We start from the raw sequence: 25,400 nt of genomic DNA on the forward strand, positions 1-25,400 counted from the left end.
GGGTAGCTTTGAGTCAGGGTCTCTCGTGAGCAAGACATTGGCCAGGCCTGCAATCATCTGAAGGCTCGACTGGGCTGGAGGATCTGCTTCCAAGGAGATCATGGGCCACCCACATGTCTGCATGTGGAGGTCTCAGGTCCTTTCCAAAAGGCTGCTTGAGTGTCCTTAGGACATCCCAGCTGATTTCTTGCAGAATGAATTAACCAAGAGAAGGCAAGTCAGAGGCTACAATCTCTTTTTTTTCTACCTAGACTTGTACATTACATATCAGTATTTCTGCAATATCCTAGTGGTTTCATAGGTCTTCTGTATTCAGTGTGAGAGGGAACTATAGACAGGCATGAGCACCAAGAAGCGGGGACTGTCCTGGAGGCTGTGTCACAGCCTCTTCCATTCTGAAAGCAGCACATGCCACACTTGGGAATATTGCTGCAGTCTACTTACTGGTTGACTTGGAAGTCTGCCAGGTATGAATGGGTCCCACATTAGAGACCTCTCCAGCAGGTTCAGGCTGTGGTGCAAGCTGCTAAGCTATTCAGGTCATAATGGCCCACAGATCTGATGTGGTTAGACAGATTTCTGATTGGTAAATGGCCGTGTGAAATCTCTGGCTAGACCTAATAAGAGAGTCACACAGCATAGACACCGAGCATTGAGAAGCAAGGCCATGATATCTGTAGCAGAGAATTACTTACCTTTGGGGAAAATAAAAAGTTTATCTTACATGCGCACACACACACACACACACACACCATGTCCTCACTTACTACTGTGCTCTGGTAGGTAGTGTGTGTTTCAGGAAGGGACTTTAACAAATTCACCTTAGCGCATATGAATGAAATGTGCCGATGGAGGAGCCTAACAAAAAGGTGTTCACTAGATTGCCCTCTGTTTCTGGGTTGTCCAGCAAGAAGATTTTTACCATGTTTGCTCTTTCTCATCAGCCTGTGAATTAGCTACTTGCCCTTTGAAACCCCTGACCCCTGCTTCCCTTCTCCTTTGTCCATAATACATATAAACCTCAAATGCACGACGAGTTTTTGGGTCTCATATTTTATGGCACCCCCAAATAGACATCGGTGATACATTTTGGACATTTTCTCCTGTTAATCGGTCCCATGTTAGTGTGATCATTAGCCCAGCTAGAATAACTTAGACGGTTAGGAGGAAATTTGTTTTTTTGTACACCCACACCTCATAATATTGATGCTTAGCTTATGGTTCAGAGAGTGTTATGAGATAATGGAATCTAATGACATTTTATATTATATTTTACAGAGAGGGAAAACCAGGATTCAAAGAGGTTAGGTAATTTTCTTAAGAGATATCAAATACAATAGGACCTGAAAATAGATGGCTACTGTGTTTGACCACTGTAAGATCAACTGTCACAGTCACTGATCCCTCTTCAGTGTCTCCTCAGACTGAAAGAGCGTGTCCTCATTTTGTACATTTAATTTGATATTCTTAACATAATTTCTCTTAACGTTTAATTACTTATTGAAGACGAAAGCTCAGCTTGACTTCAGAGTGATCTTTCCTTACCCACCCATATGATTTCTCATTTGAGAAGTATATTTAAAATTTAAATAAAATTAAATTAAAACTTAAAAGCTCCCCTTTTGTTTAAAAAAAAAAGATTTAAACTGCTTTATGACGGTAAATATTCAACATTTAATTGTTTTTGTGTTCATAAATCTTTACAAAGGGGTCCCCTAGACAGAGTGCATATTTGTAATGAAATTAATTAGTGTGATATTGAATGGCACAGTATGCCAGGCACTCAAGTAATCTATGGGGCTACTTCAAGACAGACAGCCCACATGTTTGCTTCTATCCCCAGGAAAAAAAATGAGTGCAAAATAGACAAAATTATGTTGCAGTGTTGAAGAAGAGAAGGATATGATCAATTCTCCAGAAGGTTCGAGGTCTTTCTGGAGACCACAGTGCACAAAGGATTGATTTGAGGGAATAAAGATTATCTTTACAGTCAAAATAGTCAGAGGATGGATGCTGTGAGGACATAAGCACCTAAGATTCCCTTAGTAGAAGCCCACATCTGGAGAAATAGCAGTCTGCAGATCTGAGGAAAAACTATATATTCATAAATTGCCAGTAGGAAGGCAAACTGGTACATTTTGATGGGCATTTTTGTAATACTAGCTACATCAAAAGCTTGAAAATTTGCAAAACTTTTTATTACATTATTAATTTAGAATATTACAACATTCTAAAGCATGCTACAATGAACAAACATTCATTGACCATTGCACAACAATGAATGTTCTTTCATTGTATCAAGCTTTAGAATATTGTAAACGATTAGAAAAAAAATCACCTAAATTTTCACAAATAGAATATCAGTTAGATCCATCATGGTAAATTAATACAACATACTATGGTATAGATCTAATTGTGTAAATACAAAGAGCAAATGAAATTGAGTGACTGTCTAGTAGGTTCAATCTTGTGTTTGCATCTGAGGTGCCCACATCTATTGAAATGGAATTATTTTTTATAACATACTGTGAAATAAAAAAGCAAATTATAAAACAATTTATAGCAAATCCCAAATTTGTATAAATATATATTTTAATTGCCTAATAGGATGACACCAAAATGTGAAGACTACTTACTTGTCGTTTACAGGATTTATGAGGAATTTTTGTTCCTATTCATTAGCAGTAATTTCTATTTTTTGTCTCAATGAATTTGCTTGAGTAAAAACAAATAGTTTTTTTAAAAAAATTCTGTGAACTGTGAATTTTAAAATAGGATAGTGTGCAGCATTCAAGAGACAAAATTTACTGTATTACTAAGCCGTCTGTGCACTCCTTCATCTTGTCAAACTAGAACATGCTGTTCCATAGCCAAACCCAGGAGGGAAAATGTACCATCTCATCTGAATGATGCGAACATATTTAGTCTAACAAGAAACTGGCTCGTTGGAGGCTTTTATAGCACACAAGGACAGAAAGTAGTTCGCATAATTTCCTCATGCTCCTTTTATAGTATTTATCTTTTATAAGGCTATTTGGAACAGTTGCTAGCCACCTGTCAATAATGTGGCCTTTTATAGATTCAGCCTTATATTGTTCTCATGCCCTTGACATATAAAACAGTGTTAGAAGGAGTCAGTGTTGAATATGGTGAGCAAAATACTAATTTTAAATTTAAAAAGCCATCCTTTGTAGACTGAAATAAAGAGAGTTTCGAATGACATGAAGAGAATAGGCATGTTTATAAAACCCTCTTTGGCAGGAATTTTAAAAAATCATTTTTATCAACATTTTTGGAAAGTTAGTTAAGAATGATATTTAAAGCACTAGCCTATGGGAAACTAAGCCAAGTAGCACTAATTTAAAGTTGTTATCACAATTTTGCATAATCTTGCATAAGTTCCAATGGAAAATATTTCTATTGTGAGCCTATCAATTACATAAATATTTGGGGTATGTAAACAGTTGATTTAAATTTTTTTTTACTGGAATAAGACATCCAGTGTTTCTTTCTTGATTTACATAAAATCTGTCAGGCTAAATGTTCTACATATATTTTTTGACCTACATCCTAGAAGTGTTTTGCATGATACTGAAGGAACACAATCCTCCAAATCTGTACAGGAATACATTTCCATTTACAAAGGGATATTCTCCAAGACCTTAAGTACAAAGCTGCCTATCCTTCTTCTTGTGCAGTTGGATTCCAAGTTCCCTTTGTGTTATAGTGAACAAGAACAACAAGTGAAGCAAGTTTTAAGCAAATGGAAATTCTTTCTGTTCTCGTTAGAAAGCAAACATCCCCCCACACACAAGCAAGTGAACAAACACACGCCACCTTTCCAACAGCACCATTTCCCTCTCTTAGTAACAGGAGGCATAGGGCTACAATTTAACATTAGGCAGAGATATAGGAGTTCAATATCACAGTCCCATATGGTACTCGGAGAGGACTTCTTTGTGTTTTCCTTGGTAGAGTTTGCATATCATGCTTTCCGATTGCCCTTTGAAACATTTGTTCTCCATGACACATGGTAGCTAATTGGGCTAACAATTCTTAGCTGTCAAGAGTAATTTTATATGTGGGCCCCTTTCTGTTCAATGTGTGGTTATTTTAAAACTGCTGGAGGAAAGAAGTAGACAGCCCTTCATCAGGCGTGCCGTGGCAAAGATCTGATTTTTCAAAAGGTCTGTTAATTGGACACGTGTAATACCCAAGGTGCAATGAAAAGATAAGACAGCAGTTAAAACCTGCAAAGTGAATGGGTTTCTTCAGGTTCACTTGTGATTATTTTACCACCTCCACTTTCGATGGTGCCCTCATGCATTTTATCTTCCTTCAGCCTAGAGGGTGCTTTTATAGATCTCCATGGAATTTTCTCAGGATTGCCTGTCTTCTGATTCTCAATGTAAATATACTTGGAATAAAATAAACCCAACAGGGTTATCTCTAAATAGATGGTTAATAGGAATCTGTGATGATGTTTTTGGAATGAAAATTGAATTGTATTTGTATTCAGAATGTATGCTCTTCCCAGTTACGTAAGTAAACATTAAAAATGCTTACTCGTTATCAATGTGCATGAACAGCATAGAAGTTTTCTTGAACTCAATTTCTTTCTGCTGGCTTTGACATCAAACATCTAGTACCTTGGATACTAAGATCAACAAACTAAGTTCTCTTTTCTAAACAAAATGATTGAAGAAATTTATTCTAAGGCCAGCTGTGAAAATTAAAAGATGTGATCAAACCAAATATTGCAGAAGATAGGTAAAGTTCTGTCTTATGAAGCCACGGAGTTAGTCTACTGTGACAGACAGATAGTTGGCAAACAATCATTTAGTAAACTAATTGAAATATGATAAGCATGATGTGAGAAACGTGGAAACGCTCCCTGATTTGATGATGGTAACCCGTGAGTCATTTTCAGAGTAGCCATCAGTCACTTTTATTTTTGCAAACTCTTAGAACTAAGCCTGAAGTTTTTGCTGAATTTTGGTTTATAAGAGTTAAATATCTTTACCAGTTCTTATCTAGGATAATTTTCAAATTTAATAGTTAGCTAGTATTATATAGTTCTGCTTCATAGTTTTGGAGATTTTGTTTTTGGCGTGTGTGTTTTTCTTACTTAGAAATTACATACAGACTTGAAGTCAATTCGTATTATGTATACTCAGATTTCTATAATAAAGTATTAATTTTCATCAGTTAGTTTAAACACAACCATTAATAACAGTACAACCTTCTTAAAAAGTACAATTAAGTATTTTTTAGTGCTGAATTTACAATTAGTTGTAAATTTTTAAAATTCTTACTTTGAGGATAAAAGACTAACTTTTAATAGTCCTAATCTGATTCATCAGACTAATTTCATAGTTAAAAGGAGGGGACATGGGGGACATCTGTAATCGTCTCAACAATAAAATAAATTTTAAAAAATATCAAAGATTAGAAAACAATAAAATATCAAGAAGTTCTCCTTAGTTACATCTGGAATTTAGACTCTAAATTAATGCAAGGCACTTACATTTTGAAATTTAGATGTAATGGCATATAGCTTACTCCTAATTTGAGGGTCCAACATGAACCTATCTTTTCTTTTTTTTGTTAATCCTTACCTGAGGATTTTTTTTTCCATTGATTTGTTTTTTTTTTTAAGAGAGAGTGAAAAGGAGGGATTGGGGAGAGAGAGAGAGAAACATCAATGTGAGAGAGACACACCCCGACCAACTGGTGCCAGGGGTCTAACCTGCAACCTAGATATGTGCCCTTGATAGGGAATTGAACCCAAGATGCTTTGGTGTGCTGGCCAACACTCCAGCCACTGAGTCACACAAGCCAGGGCAGCATAAATGTATCCTTATATGCTCTATTTAGGCTAGGAAATAAGGATTACTGATTTGTTCAAGCACAGTGGAGAAAAGGAATAAATATCAAAGATATGTGGAATTAATTCTAAATTTTTTTATTTTTTATCCTCACCTGAGGACATTTTTCCATTTTTTGTTCAGATAGAGTGGGAGGGAGAGAGAGAGAAACATCGACATGAAAGGGACACATTGAGTGGCTGCCACCCACACGACCAACCAGGGCCAGGGACAGACTGCAACTGAGGTACATGCCGAACCGAACCTGGGTCTCTCTGGACCGCATGCCGACGCTCTAACCGCTGAGCCAAACTGGCCAGGGCATTGATTCTAAAATTTTATGCCTGTTACTATGTTCCCTTATTGAGAAGTGTCCTAGGTTCTGTGATTCATACACTGAATAGTCACAAAATCTCTAAGAGAGTTTCAACAAATTTATGAGTATATATATATATATATATTTATATTTATATATTTATATTTATATATATATATATTTATATTTATATATATATATATTTATATATTTATATATTTATGTATATTTTTCTTTGACAAATTAAATATTAGATATTACATGTGGACAGATGTAACAAACTCAACTGACTTTCTTAGCTCATAAAGTTTTGACATCAGCACTCTGGGAAGACTATTTTTGTAAATGTAAGTCTCTTTATGACTCTTCACATAGTAAATTTATGAAGTAATGACGTGGGTATGCCAAATGTACAAGTCTTATTTTCATGCAATAATGATTAGTTAGCACAATATTTTCAGTCTGTCTCTTTTCTGTTCACAACTCCATTATTCCATTTGTAATGAAGTTAACATTATCAAATGCAAACATTTTCCTTTATAAATAAACAAATGTTTATATTAAACATAATAAGCACATTCTTCATATTTTATTCTATGTGGATTATTCATTTCATGTAGGCGTATCTAAGTCTCGAGCTCTGAAATCTAGGATAAATCATGAAACTAAAAGTCAGAATTGGGATCCAAAATCAAGGATGGTTTTGTTATTCATTCAAGATGTGAACTTGGCAAATCACTTCCTCTTCTTGCCGCCAGTTCTTTTCATTCATAGAGGGAATCTGTTGGCCTCATTTACTGGTTTTCACTCTATGGCAACAGAAACATCTTGTCAGACAAAATCTTTTGCATAATCTCAACATGTATAAAAATAAATAATAATAATGGAACTTTTCTTATAGAAGCAACAATGAGGGAGGGAGGAGTGCAGTGTGGTGGGGTTGGGGGCCCCTGGAGCCCAACCCTGTATGCTGGCCTGTACCTTTCCATGCGACCTGTTAAAGATGGCATTAGCCCTGGCCGGTTTGGCTCAGTGGTTGGAGCATCGACCTGCGGTCCAGAGAGACCCGGTTTCGGTTCCCGCTAAGGGCACGTACCTCGGTTGCAGTTTGTCCCCGGCCCTGGTTGGTCGTGCGGTGGCAGCCACTCGCTGTGTCCCTTCACATCGATGTTTCTCTCTCTCTCTCTTCCTTTCTCTCCCTCCCACTCTATCTGAAATGGAAAAATGTCCTCAGGTAAGGATAAAAAAAAAAAAAAAAAGATGGTGTTAGGCTACATCAAATAATTTATCAAATTCCATGGAACACGTTTTGAAAATCATGCAATTATGTAACCATTATATTTCTTTAAAATTTTAAAGTAATATAATTCTCATTTTCATAAGTTGAGGTTTCTGTTAATGTTCTGAAATCCTATTATCTACCTTAAAAAAAAAAAAAAAGAAAGAATAGATGCAGATGTAAGAGGATTTTAATCTATGCTAAGAAGGATTCAAAGGTTAAAGGCCCTCATTTCACACTAAAGCCCCTGACTTAAGTATCCCATAAAACAACTCCAAAATACAAACAGTTCATACCTAGGAAATGAATAGATTGATTCAACTCCAAATAACCCTTCACTGTTCAGAAAATTGCAATAGTCTTTTAGGTAAATTTAAATTTTTTTGTCTATTTTTAAATGTTACTGGGGAGATGAGAAAAATGATCAATTTATAGGTAGAATGTGCATAAATGAAGATTTCACTTTGGTTACCAGAATGTAAACACTTCTGTCAGCACACACATACACAACTATTAGACTCTTAGTCCCCGTGCATTATGAAATGAGGCAGAACAGAGCATATTCTGCTCAATAGTTAATTTCTGGGGCAAAGAAAAGCCTGGGAGAGAGAAAGTCCCTCACCTGGGTCCCTCTCCTTCCCCGGTTACTGAGATGGATCATGGTTATGAGCAGGGATAGGTTTTCACTGTGACAAATCTCCGATGTCCTTTATGAGCATGGGCTCGCTAACAACCTAAAGTTAAGGAAATTAATAAAAGCGAGCTTTTAATAATCCCAGAAGGACCCAGAGGAATTTGTCCCAGCGGTTACCTGACACAGACCCTGACCCAGCTCGCCTTCCGCAACCCAGAGTGAAGACGGTCCCTTTCCAACCCTGTCCGGGGACCTACTTTCTCACACTTCAGGGGACCTCATGTGCTAGATCCCGAAATGTCTTTCTGGAGCGTGACGTCCCTGTGGTTTCCTTCTCGTGGCACTAACTCCCGTGTCGTCCTCAGGTCCGTGGGGCCGGTGCATGGGCGATGACTGCGGCCCCGGAGGCGTGCAGACCCGGGCCGTGTGGTGCGCGCACGCCGAAGGCTGGACCACGCTGCACACCAACTGCAAGCAGGCCGAGAGGCCCAGCAACCAGCAGCACTGCTTCAAAGTCTGTGACTGGCACAAAGAGCTGTACGACTGGAGGCTGGGGCCCTGGGATCCGTGTCAGCCGGTGATCTCCAAGAGCCTGGAGAAAGCCCTGGAGTGCGTCAAGGGGGAGGAAGGCATCCAGGTGCGAGAGATCACGTGCGTGCAGAAGGAGAAGGACGTTCCCGCGGAGGACATCATCTGCGAGTACTTTGAGCCCAAGCCGCTGCTGGAGCAGGCGTGCCTCATCCCCTGCCAGCAGGACTGCATCGTGTCCGAGTTCTCCGCCTGGTCTGAATGCTCCAAGACGTGCGGCAGTGGCCTCCAGCACCGCACGCGGCACGTGGTGGCGCCGCCCCAGTTCGGGGGCTCCGGCTGCCCGAACCTGACGGAGTTCCAGGTGTGCCAGTCCAGCCCGTGCGAAGCCGAGGAGAGCATGCACAGCCTGCACGTGGGGCCCTGGAGCGCGTGCTCCATGCCCCACTCCAGACCAGCCAGGCAGGCAAGGAGACGGGGGAAGAATAAAGATCGGGAGAAGGACCGGGGAAGAGGAGTGAAGGATCCGGAGGCCCGGGAACTGATTAAGAAAAAAAGAAATAGAAACAGACAGAGTCGCCAAGAGAATAAATATTGGGACATCCAGATTGGCTATCAGACCAGAGAGGTTACATGTATGAACAAGACGGGGCAAGCTGCTGATTTGAGGTAACATTTCACTGCCTTTAACTACACGTGTCTCTCTGTCAAGTCCGTGGGCTAGAGTCCTTCAGACATGCTCCACTAAATCCTGGAAGTCACATGCACACGGCCTGTGATGAGCCACCCCGAGTGTAACACTTTTCACTTTCAGGCATTTAAGCTTTGTGGGTTTCCTGGCATTATTTCTCTTTTGCTCACATTTAGGCACTATACAACTTGAGTTCATTTTCACTGTGTCAAAATGAGAGCTTTTCTGACATCTGATACTGCTTCTTTAGGTCAATAGCGCTGTTTACACCCATAATGGAAACACACAAAACAAAAACCTTTTTTGAAGGCTGGAGTTTTGGGATTTTGAATTCAGACACTTATTTTACTGAAAATAAGACACACTTGTAATCTCTCCAAGTTTATAGCATTTTCAGAATTACCCTATAAACAAAGTCTGAACAACAACCCGGGGAGCTATTCCTAAGAATAATTCTCTTTCACATTTTATAAAATGATATGACTTTCCCCAGAGAAGAAAAAGGGAAATCAGCAGACATTAAGGTAAGTAGATGGTATTTAATCATGAGTTCCCTAGTTTAGAAAACATGTAATTAATTGGCTGCATTTTCTAGACAGAAATTATTTGTCAAATTACTTCTGAATAGATAATGACAATATTATGAGAGACTTTCTCGTGAGTGATTTATTTGTTGTGAAACTATTCATTGAGGATTATCTAAAGGATATGATGTGCTTTGGATATTCTGAATTTTGTTCTTGAATAGGCCAGACCATCTGGGGAGTGGCTTATGTGGATCATTTACATAATTGCCTTTTCTGAAATATTTATGTAGTTATGATTTGGAGTGAACTGAGACAAATTATAGTAACATCACTCAGAATTTTATATCATATATATTGTAGAAATGACATTGAAAATGTCATCTACTTCATCTCACGTCTGTTCTTTAATTAAAAGCACATAAGATGCATTTCACTGAAGTCTCAACCCATGTGCTTCTGATGAGCAGCTGGAGTATTCTCCTTATGGCCCCTGGAAACCTTGTAACAGATTACATTTTCCTGTTTGCTTTGGCTGTTGGGAACATAAATAGGACTGTGTGACATGAGTGTTGTTTACTAACACACCCCACTGTCTTCGTCTGTTTCTCACCCTCATTGTTTTTCTTCGTTCATGTTTAGTGATTTTGCTCTCTACAGATTTTGAAAACTAGTTTGAAGCTTTTTTTTAGTGCAGAATATAGTGTAAGTCAATGAATAAACAAACAAGTAAACAGTTGACTTATCTAAGATAATAATTTATCTCAGTATAGCATTGCTCTAGTCACTATTTTTAGGATATTTGCTACTCCCTCTCCTCTTTGGACTTACACAGTTCTGTTTTCTCTCAGCCCTTTCTCCATTCTGTCCTCAGCCCAACTTCTTTCTTGGTCTTGCTATTGGCTGCTTGTGCTCCTGCCTTCTCTATTCAGGTTCCTTACAACTCCTTGTGTGTGTGTGTGTGTGTGTGTGTGTGTGTGTGTTCACTGCTGATTGAGTCACGTGCATTTCCAAGTCAGTTACTGCTTTTATCTTTTATGACTGTTCTATTCCACTGATTTCTTGAGCCTCCAAGACAACTTGAGTTGTCTCTGCTGTCACTGGGTTAACATGCTGTAGACATTTAATTTAATGTTGACTACTCAATTAAAAGTGTAGTTAGGATAGTACCTACCACTGCATGAGCCTAACATGCCCATGTAGCTGTTTGAAATAAACAAATTATACTTTAAAGTCTGTAGGTCATTTAGCAGGTGCTTATAGTCTATCAGAAATACCATATCTAACTATTCTAATAAAATGATAGTTGCATGTATGCTATGACTTATTAGGGCATAGGTTAAACAGTATGTTAAACAAATTGGTTATTAACATTTTTCTTATTTAAGAATTATATATAAGAATATACATGAATAAATATCTGTGATTGGGAAAGTTAAAGTGTTAGTGTAATTTGACTTAAATTTTGCTCAAACATGGCATATCAGTGAAGCTAATACAATGAAGAGTAAATGGATAATACCATCAAAACACAAGGCCACAGATTGTGACAGGCCCCTCTCACAGACACCAGAGAGGTGTGATTGGACAGCCCCCTGAGTCAGAGGGAGCAGGCTGTCTTCAACCTGGATCTTTGTCTTCTCATATAAATGAATTTATAGGAGCGACCTTGATTGTGTTTTGATGTGAATTTATTAAAAAATTAAAGCATTCATATTTACTAATGAAGCCAAGCAAGGAAACCTATATATCTGGCTTGTGACGCGCAGACAGGCTCCCAACTAATCTGAAGAGCTGGTGGGACGAGGGGTTTCTGCCTTATATACCCCTCTGTCTACGAGTTTTTAGAAAAATTCCTCTGCCAGATATCCTGGTACAGATTAACTCTAAGAGTCTCCCCTTTTCTTTGTTATGACTTTTCCACATGTATGGGAAGTACTGGCTTTTGTTGTTTATACTCCTCCTTTCTCCACCTCCCTGCTGTTCTAACAAGTCAGGATGAGCTGCACTAAGCGTCTCTGATACCTCCTCCCCCTCTCCCCCGCCCTTCCCCTCCTCTCCTGCGTTCTTCTGTGAGGAGAAGTTCTAACCCTTTGTTCTCAAGATAAGGCCCTGCTACAAGCAGCCTGCAAAGCTGTTTGGCTTTGTTTAACTTTCCTGCCTCAGTTTCCCCATTCCACATGTCCCAGAATTTTCTTAGCTTTTCATTGTCCTACAGCAAGATCATGGACTCTGTGATTAAATTTAAAGTTATATCTTATATCAAATTGAGAGATAATTTTACCATGTAAGAGGATGAAAAATTATTGACTGTGGCCTAAAAATCTTACACCAATAACTAAATGAATTTAGATAAATAAACCTATGACTATTGGGGAAGCAATTTATAGACAAATAAACGTAATTTTAGCAAACTTACTGCTGGAACTTCCAAGTTAAAGAAGATAAATGTGCCCTGCTTTCTACTTTCTAAGCAGACTAAAATCAATAAGAATAAAAATGCAAATGGAAGTTCATTCTTTTATGATAATAAGAAACTGTCACAGCCCCAAACCACAACTGACAGAGAAGGTTTGGACAATGTGGTAAAATAGATGTATCTGAGGGAGGAAACTTCGAGCAGCATTATGTTTTTGCAGCTTTCATGAACTCAAAATCTCTGAGGAGCCTGAACTTTCTGAGGGGCCGAGCCAATGACACCGCCTCCGTGTGGCATGACAGGTGTTAGTGAACCGGCTGCTGAAGAGTCTTTGAGTTCTGTCTGAAAACCGAATGGCACAGGCAGGACTGAACAAGGAAACCCACTATGCCATTACCGCCAAGAAAAGCCTATCAGTATGATGGACTGAGGGATTAAAGTTTTGATGCCCAGTGGAAGAGAATTCTAAATCACTACACACATCCCGTGTATGTAGGGGACTTCCCTGTGAACCAGTGAATTTCAGCCAGGCTTAAATAGACTGTTACCCCCAGGCCAAGAGTGGGAATGGAAGTATCAGCAGACAGTTCTCCAAGAACCCAAAGGTAGAAAAGGTAAATACATTTTTTTTTTTCCGAACCAAAAAGAGAAGGAATTTCAGTAGTCAAAGAAGAGTTAAGAAACCTGAGTAAGCCCTGGCCGGTTTGGCTCAGCGGTTAGAGCGTCGGCCTGCGGTCCGGAGAGACCCGGGTTCGGTTCCCGCTAAGGGCATGTACCTCGGTTGCAGTTTGTCCCCGGCCCTGGTTGGTCTTGCGGGTGGCAGCCACTCGATGTGTCTCTTTCACGTCGATGTTTCTCTCTCTCTCTCTCTCTCTTCCTCTCTCTCCCTCCCACTCTATCTGTGCAAAAATGGAAAAATGTCCTCAGGCGAGGATAAAAAAAAAAAAAAAAAAAGAAACCTGAGTAAGCTTAAAAGTTATTTGACAGAGTACATAAAAGAAGTGGAAGAATTCTAAAACAAGAAAAGGAATGAAATTCACATTAGAAGAAACAAAATGTGGGAAAATATTCTGTGGTAAGAAGAGTCAGTGATACAGAGAAGAGTTTCAGAACATCAAGTAAACAGTAAACTTTTTAAAAAGATGATGGGTTTGGAAACAAAGCAGATCACTCATGAAATTCTGATGTTACTGAAGATAGGACCAGGAAAATTAGAACAGACAAAACAAAAACACAGTATGATAGAAAACTGCCCTGAAACTAAGGGAGACTGATCCACAGACTGAAATAGCACACAGCCAGTAAACTTCTAGAAAAGGCTGAAATCATGTCCTCGTGGAGGAACTGATATAGACCAATTATTACAGAAAGAGACAGACAAAGAGACTTCAAACTGAAAGCCAGGTGATACTCAATTCTGAAACACTAAGCACATTCAGTTTAGAGTAAAAAATAAAACAGAACAGCACATTATTTCCACCGATAGTTACCATTCATCTGTAAGGACTAGTCAATGTAGTTGAAAAGGGAAGAAATGAAAATTGGAAAGCAGATGGCAAAATTGAGGGTTTTCCCCCTAAATTTTATAAAAAATTCAAGATAATTATTGAAAATATATTATGAACAGTAAAATAGCTCTGTAGGATAGGTGGAAACAAAGATAATATCCAAAGAGCAATATATTCCCTAGATAAAACAGCAATTAGCTCAACATTGATGGAAACAAAGGATTAAAATATCTCATTAACAATAGTAAAACAAACAAACAACCAAAAAACTGAAATAAGTCTAACTATAAAAGTTATTATAGTCTGCACATAATACCAGACTTGGAAAAATGAATAAATAAATATGTGCTTGTTTAGAACACCTAGAAAAAATACCGATTGTTCCTGTACAATTACCAAGGGGAAAGTTAGTATATAATAAAAGTCAGGAAAATTCTGAAAAATAAAAGTAAAAAGAGCTTAATGTCAAAAGAAAACAATTTTTTTTTTTCATTTTTTGTTCAGACAGAGTGGAAGGGAGAGAGAGAGGAAGAAAGAGAGAGAGAAACATCCACGTGAAAGAGACACATCGAGTGGCCGCCTCCCGCACGACCCCAAAGACAAACTGCAGCCAAGGTACATGCCCTTAGCGGGAACTGAACCTGGGTCTCCCTGGACCGCAGGTTGACGCTCTAACCACTGAGAAAACCGGCCAGGGCTCAAAAGAAAATTAAATGCATTATATTCCATGAATAATAATAATAACAATTTTATTAATGCATGAATAATCAGATCAAACAGAATAGGGTATAAAAAAAGGATCCCCAAAACTTAAAATATGTTTCTAGTGGGGAAGAAGCATTCCCAATTATCAGGAAAATTAATATGTTTTTGTTTAAGGTGCAGTTTCTTTGCCATGTAAAAAAATAAGAAGAAAAATAATTATCCCTTTGTCAACTGTTATACCAAAACAAGCCCAGGTATCAGTCAATACTTTAAAATATATATTTTTCAAATTCTAGAAGATAAGATGTTTAAATTCTTAAAATAAGAAAGGACACCTTAGACCACAAATTGCAGAGATCATACAGGAAAGATTGATATATCAAATCATAGTTCTTTTAAAAGAAGAAAAGTTGCTCAGGAAAAATATTAACTCAGTTAACCTCAAGTAGGAAACTGAGAAAAAAATATTTTCAATACATACAATTGACAGAGAGCTAATTTTTTAATGTGTAAGGAACTCCCATAAATTATTTTTAAAAAGGTCCAAAATCTAATATAAAAATCAGCAAAAGTTCAAGAGGATGAAAACACAAGCTACACTGGGGAAAATATTTGCAAAACACACATCTAATAAAAAGCTCTCACCCAAAATATACAAAGAACTCTTAAAACTCAGCAAAAGAAAACACACAACTCAATTAAAAAATGAATCAAAGACCTTGATACCTCACTGAAGAAGATATGCAGACTGCAAATAAACATATGAAAGATGCTCCCCATCACGTCATCAGGGAAGTGGAAATGAGTAAAACAACAAGATACCACCATGTATTAGAATAGCCCAAATCCTTAACACTGACAGCACCAAGTGTTGATGAAGATGTGGATAACAGGAACTCTTCCACATTGCTGGTGGGAATTGCTGACTGAAAGACAGTTTGGCAGTTTCTTACAAAACTAAGCATACTCTTAACCATATGACCCAGCAGTCACATTTCTTGGTATTTACCCAAAGGAGCTGAAAACTTAAGTCCACACAGAAATCTGCACATGGCTGTTTACAACAGCTTCATGTATAATTGCCAAAACTTGGAAGCAACTAGGATGTCCTTCAGTAGGTGAATGGATAAATAAAGTGTGTTACATGCAGATAATGGGATATTATCTAATGCTAAAAAGAAATGAGCTACAAGCATTGAAAAGACCTGTAGGAAACTTTAATTCATATTCCTAAGTGACAGAACCGATCTGAAAAGACTTCATACTGTATGATTCCAACTATATGACATTCCAGAAAAGGCAAACTGTGGAGACCATACAAAAATAAGTCAGTGTGGCCAGAGTTTAGGAGGGAAAGATGAATAGAGAGAACAGAGTAGTTTTAGGGTAGCGAAATACTCTGTGCTATATTATAGTGGTGAACATAGGGCATTATACTTTTGTTCAGACTCACAGAATGCACACACCAAGAGTGACTTGTGATGTCAACTATGGACTTTGATTATGATCTACCTATGTAGGTTCATCCTTGGCTAAAAACACCGCATCATTGTAACGGGTGATGTTGATAATGCGGGAGGCTATGCAAGGGTAGGAGCAGGAGGTGTATGAGAAATCTCCGTATCTTCCTCTCAATTTTATTGGAAACCTAAAATTGTTTTAAAAAATATTTTTTAAAAAATAGCTTTGAAAAACTGCATAAGACATGAAGAGGAGAACAGTTTTGTAACCCCTAAAATACTGACACTTTGGAGTATTTTTTGCTCATTTTGTTATCGATTTTATTTCTTAAGCCTTTATTTAAATTCAGCCTTAATATTCCAGATAGTAATGACTAATAATCAAGTGGCTTTTGGATTTTTTTCCCTAAACTCATGCTTTTTTGACATACTCTTTGAACTTCAAAATTAAACCTGTTAAGCAGAAAATTGTATTTCTTCTCAACATGTTTGATCTCTTTATTTCTGATTCCTATTTTACCTCAGAATACTAGTTGTTGGCCCTGGCTGGATACATCATTTGGTTAGAGCATCATCCCAATACGCCAAGGTTGCAGGTTCAGTCTCTGGTCAGAGAACATACAAGAATCAACCAATGAATGCATAAATAAGTGGAACAAGAAATTGATCTCTCTCTCTCTCTCTCTCTCTCTCTCTCTCTCTCTCTCTCTCCCCCCTCTCTCCCTCTCCCCTCCCCTCCCTTCCTCCCTTCCTTTCTCTCTCTCTCTCAAATTATTTTTAAAAAGGGAGTACTGCCCTGGCCAGTTTGGCTCAGCAGTTAGAACATCGGCACGCGGACCAGACCCGGGTTTGGTTCCCGCTAAGGGCACGTACCTCAGTTGCAGTTTGTCCCCGGCCTGGTTGGGGTTGTGTGGGTGGCAACTACTCGATGTGTCTCTCTCACATCGATGTTTCTTTTTCTTCCTTCCTCTTCTCCTCCCGTTCTATCTGAAGATAGATGCAAAAATGTCCTCGGGTGAAGATTAAAAAATAAATAAATAAACAAACAAATAAAAACAGAGTACTAGTTTTTAACTATTCCATTCTTTTCTTTTAGAACATGTTTTCTAGAATGGAGATATAAAAGTTTAGTGTAAAACTACTGGTTTTACAACAGCCTGAAAATTTGCTGAATAGAGGAGAGAGGAATTTAAGTAATGAATAAGTGGGGGAAATAAGCACTAAATAAGAATAGGGAGACCTGTGCACTCATGGCTACAGGAGATTGAACAAGTCATTTAAACTTTTGGGGACTCAACTTTCTCATCCGGAAACCGTATGTGTGTGGTGGGGGGAGGACCGAACAGTGATATTCAAGGATGGAATTGAAAAATCTCTAAAAGCTTCCAAGTTTTTTGATTTCCATGAACCCTGAACAGAAAATATAGCTAAAATTGGGGATATAAAATCCTGTAACTCTTCTGTGGCAGGAAGTTAATTAATTTTTAACATGTTCCACAAATCAGTTCATACTGAACCATGGAGACAAATGTATACATAGTTTATGCGGAATAAGACAGCCCTTCATAATCTTCAAAGTAACTGCGAGGTTTCATTCAGGGATGTGCCACGTGAGCCCGAGGACACGTTCCCACACTGTGACCTCCTGAATAGTGAAACTGCAAATCTAGTTCCAACCTTAACCAAAAAGAAGGAAATAAATTGCCCACTATTTAAAGTAATGCTGGCTCCTTTTAGGTTATTCAGGACCCATTTATGAAATGACTACTTCTTCTGCATAAATAGTAGGTTTTTAGATTAAAGAACTTCCTGTGATACCAAAGTGCCAATTTGCCTGCCAAGGTGCCCATCATTTCTCACGAACCTGCCTCAGCTACTTGCCCATCTCACTAATGAAATGGAGTCAGGACGCCCACAGTCTTTTGTAGCTGGTATATGGCTAACGAGAATCTTTACTTTTCTCAAAATGTAGAGTCAACGGGGCATTTTGCCCTTCAGAGCCACTCCCAACCTCTTCCAGTCCTGCTTATGTGCCTGGAGGCTGTTCTCTGAGCGTTAATAATTAATGACAATCAATAGTGATGACAACATTAATACGGTTTCCTACTGCTTTCTGGTTGGATTCCACCCCGGGAGGCAGCAGCAGCGCATGTGAAGGGGAAGGAAAGGGAAGCTGGGGTATTTATTCCTGTCTTCTTGGATCAGCAGTGGCTACATTCCTCTAACGAGGGCTTCAGCCCTGACCTGCAACTTTGTCCGGTAGTTCTGCTAGGTCCATCTCAGGCTGTGGTAAAATCCTTTCCCTTGGCCCTTTTATTACCTTGGGATGGTCATCTTCCCATAGTTGCTAGCCCCTGGGTGCTTCACCATCTCTTGATGATTTTTCTTTTCTTTTCTAAATATTTTTTTTTTCTTTATTGATTTGAGAGAGAGAGGAAGAGAAAGGGAGAGAGATAGAAACATCGAAGAGAGAGAACATCGATTGGCCACCTCCTGCATGCCCCCCATTGGGGATTAAGCCCACAGCCTGGCATGTGCCCTGATTGAGAATTGAACTGGCAACCTCTTGGTGCTCAACCACTGAGCCACACCAGCTGGGCTTGACAATTTTTGTTGACACTGCCCACACTCTTTTGTTACTGTTGTTAATCCTCACCCCAAGATATTTTTTCCATTGATTTCTGGAGAAAGTGGAAGGGAGGGAGAGATAGAGAGAGAGAGAGAGAGAGAGAGAGAGAGACATCTATGCAAGAGAGACGGATTGATTGGTTCCCTCCCATATGACCCCACCCAGAACCGGGGATCGAACCTGCAACCTAGGTACATACCCTTGACCAGGAATCAAATCCGTGACCCTCAGTCCACGAGCCAACGCTCTAATCATGGAGCCAAACTGACCAGGGCAACACTGCCCACACTTAATAGTCTTGTTATTAAACTCCTGTTTTAGCCCACATGAGTTTGTGATTTGTTTTCTGGCTAAACTCGCTAGATATAACTGATATATAGTAGAGTACAGTGTTAGAGCAAGAGAACTACTGCTGTGCCATTGCTGGTTTACTTATTAGTTAATTAATGTACTTAGTGTTTCTTTATTCATTTACATTTTTGTTCAACAAAGTGTAAGACTTTGAGACATTCTGGGTGCTGGAATACATAGCCAAAACCAAACCAGAAACAAAATGGAAACCCTCATCTCAGGGAACCGTGCTTTGCTGTGGAAAGTGGCATGGACAAGCAATGGAACACCAGAAGTCCTCTCCCCTGTCTGTCTGGACATGTGACGGAGTGCATGCAAGTGGCAGCTGAGGTTGCTAGTTCTTCCCAAAGGGATGTTGACAGGATAGGAAAAGTGTTCTAGAGGAAAAGCTGGTAGAGTTAAGGACTGGTAGGTATGCACAAAGTAGAGGAGGGTGATGGAGGGAAAACTGGGGAACAGCAAGTGCAAAGGCACCGAGATTTATTTGCACCAGGAATGGTTCCCAGTGCAAGGATCTGGTGCATGTGGGTTGTTCACACGTCTAGAGGTTACGCTAAAAAGGGCGGGAAACTAGACTAAAGAGAAGCCAGGGAAATCTCGACGTCAAGCTTAAATGTTTGGACTTTATATCTTGTGGGTCAGTCATCTTCACGTTTATTAGAAACAGTATTTTGAGCATATCCCAATATATGTACTATTTATTTATTTATTTTTATTATTATTATTTTTTAATCCTCACCCGAGGACATTTTTCCATTTTTTGTTCAGGTAGAGTGGGAGGGAGAGAGAGGAACAGAGAGAGAGAGAGAAACATCGATGTGAAAGGAACACATCGAGTGGCTGCCACCCGCACAACCGACCAGGGCTGGGGACAAACTGCAACCGAAGTACGTGCCCTTAGCGGGAACCGAACCCGGGTCTCTCAGGACCGCAGGCCGACGCTCTAACCGCTGAGCCAAACCGGCCAGGGCTATGTATTATTTATTTAAAGATTAAATCCACACACTATTCTACAAGTATGCTATATACATTATTAAAATCATAATACTTAAAATTAAGTATAAGATAAAGAAATAAGGAAATAATATTTTGCTAGTTATATGGATTCATGTTATCATTAGCTAAAATCTTAAGACAAACTGTCCATGAAAAAGTATATTATTGGTGGTAGTGATTTTTTTGTTCATTATATATATATATATAAAGTTATTTATAAATATATATTTAGTTTAATATATATAAATTAAACTCTATATTGGACAGTAGAGGCTTGTGAATATAATTACCATGTTATATACATACAGTATCCTAATTATTTAGTCATTAAACAGGTATTAATTAAGCACTTACTGTGTGTTCAGCACTCTGCCCAACACTGAATTAACTTGTAATTACATACAACATAACTTTTACATTGAAGTGATTTTAAAGATCACTATATATGAAATAAAGTAGATATTATTACTCTTATATTCTAGATGGCAAAACGTGGCTGTAAGAAGTTTTAAGGACCTTGCCCAGGTCCCTTAACAAAGAGCAAAAGCAGAGGGTAGCAAACAAGCCTTGCCCAGGGTCACCCCTCTTGTGTACATGAGCGCTGAGCGCTGCCTTGGATGTCAAGGAGGAGAGATGGTTCTCATGAAGGCATTCCCCAGAAGCTAGAGCTCCTTCTCACCAAATAGGGACATATTTCAAATACTGTCTTTTCTTCTTGATCATTTCTGATTTAGGGGAGACAGCCTCTTTAGATCTGATTATGTGATCATTTTCCCTCACCCTTTATAATGAGGCTGATTCACAGCAGAAGTATTTCTTTCATTTTCTTATTTTTTGCACATTCCCCAAAAGTTTCCCATTGAGATTGCAGAATATAATAGCGGAGAGAGAAATACAGCACATACTTCTTAATAATCAGTGAAAGGGCAGCACAGACATCACCATGCTCCTTCCAAAGGTGCTTCTGTTCATTTCGGAATACTAGACCGACTGTCAGAACAAATGCCCGTAACTTTGTGTATACTTCAGCAAACCAGCATTAGGATCCAAGGTAGCTGCTCTGGTCCGAACCAGAAAGCAGGAAAAGCTTGGCTTCTGTTTATGTTTCTATCCCATTTAACCTTCCTCACCAACAATGACATGTTCCTCTTCAAACTTATTCCTGCGTTTATGCAAACCTCCCATCCTCATCTCTTCACCTGAAGTATGACCCAAGACTGTTTCTATTTCCTTCTGCTCTTTTCCTCAACTTCATTTCATCCCTTTAAAAATAAAAAAAGTGCATTTTTAGTATTGTAGTAAAAAAAACAGATTAGCTCATTCATATGACGTCAAGTCCCAGATTTCATCAGAGACTGTATTTTCTTAAATATTGAAAAGTTCTCGGAAGTTATTATGTGTATTATGTAAGAAAATATACTAACATACATTTACTTGTATGTATACATCCACATTCCATATAATAGCAACAGGTGAATGGCTAAATAAGTTACTTCATGAAAGACACAATGTTACTTATAGCTCCCATTCAACTACAACAATGCCTACCAACAAATGTTAGTCAGAGTATTCAAATGTAAGGGAGACTTCTGGTTTTAGAACTTGAGCCTTTTAATGAGTAATAGGGGGTCAACTAAGGCCAATGAGAAATTAGAAATTTCTGCAGAATAGGAAGAAAATAACTAAAATATGTAAAGGAATGCCCCTAAGAGAAATGTCGCGTTCAACTATGAGACTATAGAATATATAGAATGTAGAATATAGATATTGCTTCCTTTCAGGAGACAGCACTTAGAAAAAATTGCAGTATTATTGTCCCTGGTTAATACTAAACAGTTGCCGTTTCACAATTAAATAAAACATTCTCTGTAGAAATTATAAAAATATGTCATTCTTAATATTGAAAATGTCCTCCAGTAGTTTCTAAACATTAGTTTATTTAGTTTAATCTTTGGTCCATTTGTGAACATCCTTACATTGTCTGTTCCTCCTGTTCTTACATCTTGAAACCACTAAGCTATTTAGTCATAACTATCAATTAGTTGGCATTGGTGAAGGCTAATATTATCAGTGTATACCTGTAAACACAACAAATTCAGAAATGTCTACATGACACCAGGGTCACTTCCTACATCCTGAAGGTGTGACTGTCTCATCATGCCTAGGATATCTCCTTTTTGACACTCCTTTCTGTCACCTCTCAGGAGTATTTTTGGACTAAATGATGATCCTATCATGGGACAGTGGAACAAAAGGGAGCTCTTAGGTAGCATTTAAAAACACATTTAAGTTATAGGAAGGATTTGGAGCCCTGCTGCATCTTAAGCCCGATTGTAGATACACTAAGCCTCCCTGGCATGAACTTCAGAGCCCACTGCAGTTCCCTTGCTGTTCCTCGGAGCCTGATTAATGTCTCTCCGTTGATTGTTCTGAGTTTAGCTTTCCTCCTTGAGCTGGTGTGAGACGTGAGAACCTTCCTTGAGCTGGCACTTCCCCCAGCAGCCTGGCCAGGGCTTGGGGCAGTGACCCTGCATCTCCTGGGCAGGAACAGTGACCTCACCCATTGTTTTCATTTACTCGCTGGAACTGTGCAAGCTTTATGTGGGTGGCACCAAGTCCCCCTGTGACAGGAATATAACAAGAAAGGTTTAAATGGGAGGAAATACGTTAAAAGGGAAAAAAAGTCCACATAGAATCGGAATTTAATAAGTCATTTATGTACTATTTGTGTGACCTCATGGAGAATATGCTCACTCTTTTAGAGTCCTGTGTTTCAGTCATGTGTTTTTATCTCGGTTCCGTCTCAAAAGTGTTGCTTCTATATTGAGCATTATTTTAGGCCTCTATTCACACTTTCGATTTTTTCTCTCTCTGATATTGTATTACTTTTTTCTCTCATCTTATATCATTTTCCTCTCTAATCTTGTATAATTTTAATATAGAGGGATTACCTAGCTTTTCCCCAGAAGTTTCTTTGACACATATTTTCTTCTCTATTTAGTACAGATATGTGGTCACCAATACTAGATCGTAAAAGATGTGATCATAGAATATTTTTTGAGCCAGTGTTCACCAGGGTAGCCGTTGAATTGTAAATGTACAAAGTAACTGTGCTGTGACTAATACAAGAAGCCATTATACTGAAAAGATCTTGGAATGCTGGACAGTTGTGCTCAGTGTAGAGAGCTGGAGCAAACACAGCGGCTTTTGATGAAGAAGAATCAATATCACCACTGCTGGTTAAGAGTACATTAGTTCTTCTCGGTGGCTTTTCAAAAAAAAAGTTTTCAAAAGACTGCTATTAGATATAAGCCAGACTATATATATATAATATATATGAATAAGAATATACTCTTATTAATAGATGGAAATAATACACATAGTAAAAGATAGATATAGATATAGATATAGATATAGATATAGATATAGATATAGATATAGATATAGATATAGATATAGATATAGATATAGATATATCTTCTGACCCAAGATTAATAACAATAAATTTGTCAGAAGTTATTTTCAATAATTTGAAATTTACAAACTTTTGGATTTTATACAGAATATGGTGTACTGACACAGTTTGAATTTTATGCTGGTTTTCAAAGAGTTTTTACAAAAAGTAGTTCTCTCGCAGGTTCTCCTCTACCAAGGATCCCGTATAGTGGGGGTTGGGGGGGTGGGAATAGGTAAACAAATATTCAGCAGATGCCATATAATTCCAGCTCTATGTAAATCATTATTCCTTCACTTGATAGCTTTAATTTTATGCATGTGAGACAAGGAAAGAAAAATTAAACGTGAAGAAAAAGTAAAATTACTTTAAATTATTGTAACTTTATAGAGACCCAGATATTATATATCTTTGATGGGTTTTATAATATATAGTTCATGGCTGGTAAAAATACTTGATGAACAAATACATCTAAGATCAAATGACTAAAGTTATCAAGTGAAAACTCCATCTATATTGATGAGAAATTGATAAGGCAATAGAATTTTACCCAGTCACTCCCCCCGCCAAATGGCTTGTTTTTCCCTAAGTGTGGGGGTGATGGGAAAAGGGATCATTCCAAATCAAACACTATTTTTCAAAACTCTGAGCAGTAGGAACGGCAGGTTACCCATGGTGAAGAACTGGTGGGACTCTCATGAAAGGAGCATGTAAACAGTAGTAAATGACTTTAGAATGGAAGCCTGATGACCTCAATAGTGAGGCAGAGAAACTCGGGGCTGGGGGCACTTCTGCTCAGCAGAGACAGAAGTATATGCTCATGAACTGGAATGGTATGCAGAATGGATTAGAGGGCCCACACTGTAGCATTTTGGCAGCCAGGGCTTAGATCATCTTTATAATTCAAGAATGGAGTGAGGAACGCCTAGATCAGAGTATTGACCCTGGGGATGCTGAGGTCAAAAACACAATATAGGATCAAATTAAGAGGACATTCAATCTTAGCAATTTTTGTTCACCAGTTTGTGTCTTCTGAGCTCTGCCTGGTATGAACCTCCAATTTCCCAAACTCTGACAAATTAGTGACAGAATGGTAGGATGGTTGGGTTAGCTCCGATGGAACACTGACAAGTAGTAGAAAGAGGATAAGGTGTTGCCTTTTTTATCTTGGTGGTCAATTACTTCATGCTCATCAAATGATATATAGACATTTAAGCTGCCATTTTATTTGAGGTCCTACTTCCTCAATAGACCAGAGCCAAGGACACTCTGGGGTTGCATCAAACCACTGAAGCTGACCCTTGGCTGTGCCCGCTGATACCTTCTTACAATGATGATCACTAAGTTTTTCTTCTACTCTTTGTTAAACATCCACATATATCACTTTTGAGCCTTATGATGAGGTATGCTCGCCAAACTCCACACTCCCCAGGTTTTACTTACCCTTCTAAAAAGGAAGAGAACGGAATGTGAAAGATCCTTTTAATAATTACTTCCTTCTACTCAGTCCTCACCACTATTGTGTTTATTTACTTTCTCTAGCCCAGAAATAAAATAGAAGAGGAAGTCTGCCAAGTGGTGTTGCTTAGCTTTTTTTTCTTTCAGATGAATATAAAAGAAGGACTTCTATAGCAGACAATGTAGATTAATGGGGTATGGGAACAGGGCCCAACCAGCAAGAAGCAGGAGAGATTCCCGAGGCACAAAATTTACGGAGACACTTACTCCCAAGGTCATGCCAGGGTCTCCTTTCTGTTTTGCTCCCTAGGTTCTTCTTAGCCTGGCCCTGAACTCACCCTGGATGGTAGACTGGGGGTAGGGGTGGCATGGAGGGGGAATGTGAGTTGGTTGATGGGCTGAAGAAGCTCAAGTTCTCTTTCTCCAAAAGCTGTTCATTATCTGTATCTGTATATTTATGCAACAGATATTTAATGAGCACCTATTCGTCTTTCCTTTGAAAAGTTATAATAGCACTGACCTTGATCCCTACATTCTAATTTAGATATTCCTTGAATCAAGCATTATTTTAGGAAAGTGCA

General features: G+C 38.6%; 1 protein-coding gene across 1 annotated transcript in view; it reads left to right on the forward strand.

Moving 5' to 3' along the window:
* The window catches only part of THSD7A (thrombospondin type 1 domain containing 7A), a 399,001-nt gene that overhangs the window by 153,810 nt on the left and 219,791 nt on the right, over positions 1–25,400 (forward strand). Inside the window, exon 2 of the mRNA XM_036246730.1 lies at positions 8,462–9,293. Coding sequence (XP_036102623.1) covers positions 8,462–9,293 — 832 coding nt within the window. The remainder of the gene's footprint in view (positions 1–8,461; positions 9,294–25,400) is intronic.

The sequence above is a fragment of the Molossus molossus genome, unplaced genomic scaffold (assembly GCF_014108415.1).
Source record: "Molossus molossus isolate mMolMol1 unplaced genomic scaffold, mMolMol1.p scaffold_m16_p_7, whole genome shotgun sequence".
Classification (NCBI taxonomy): domain Eukaryota; kingdom Metazoa; phylum Chordata; class Mammalia; order Chiroptera; family Molossidae; genus Molossus; species Molossus molossus.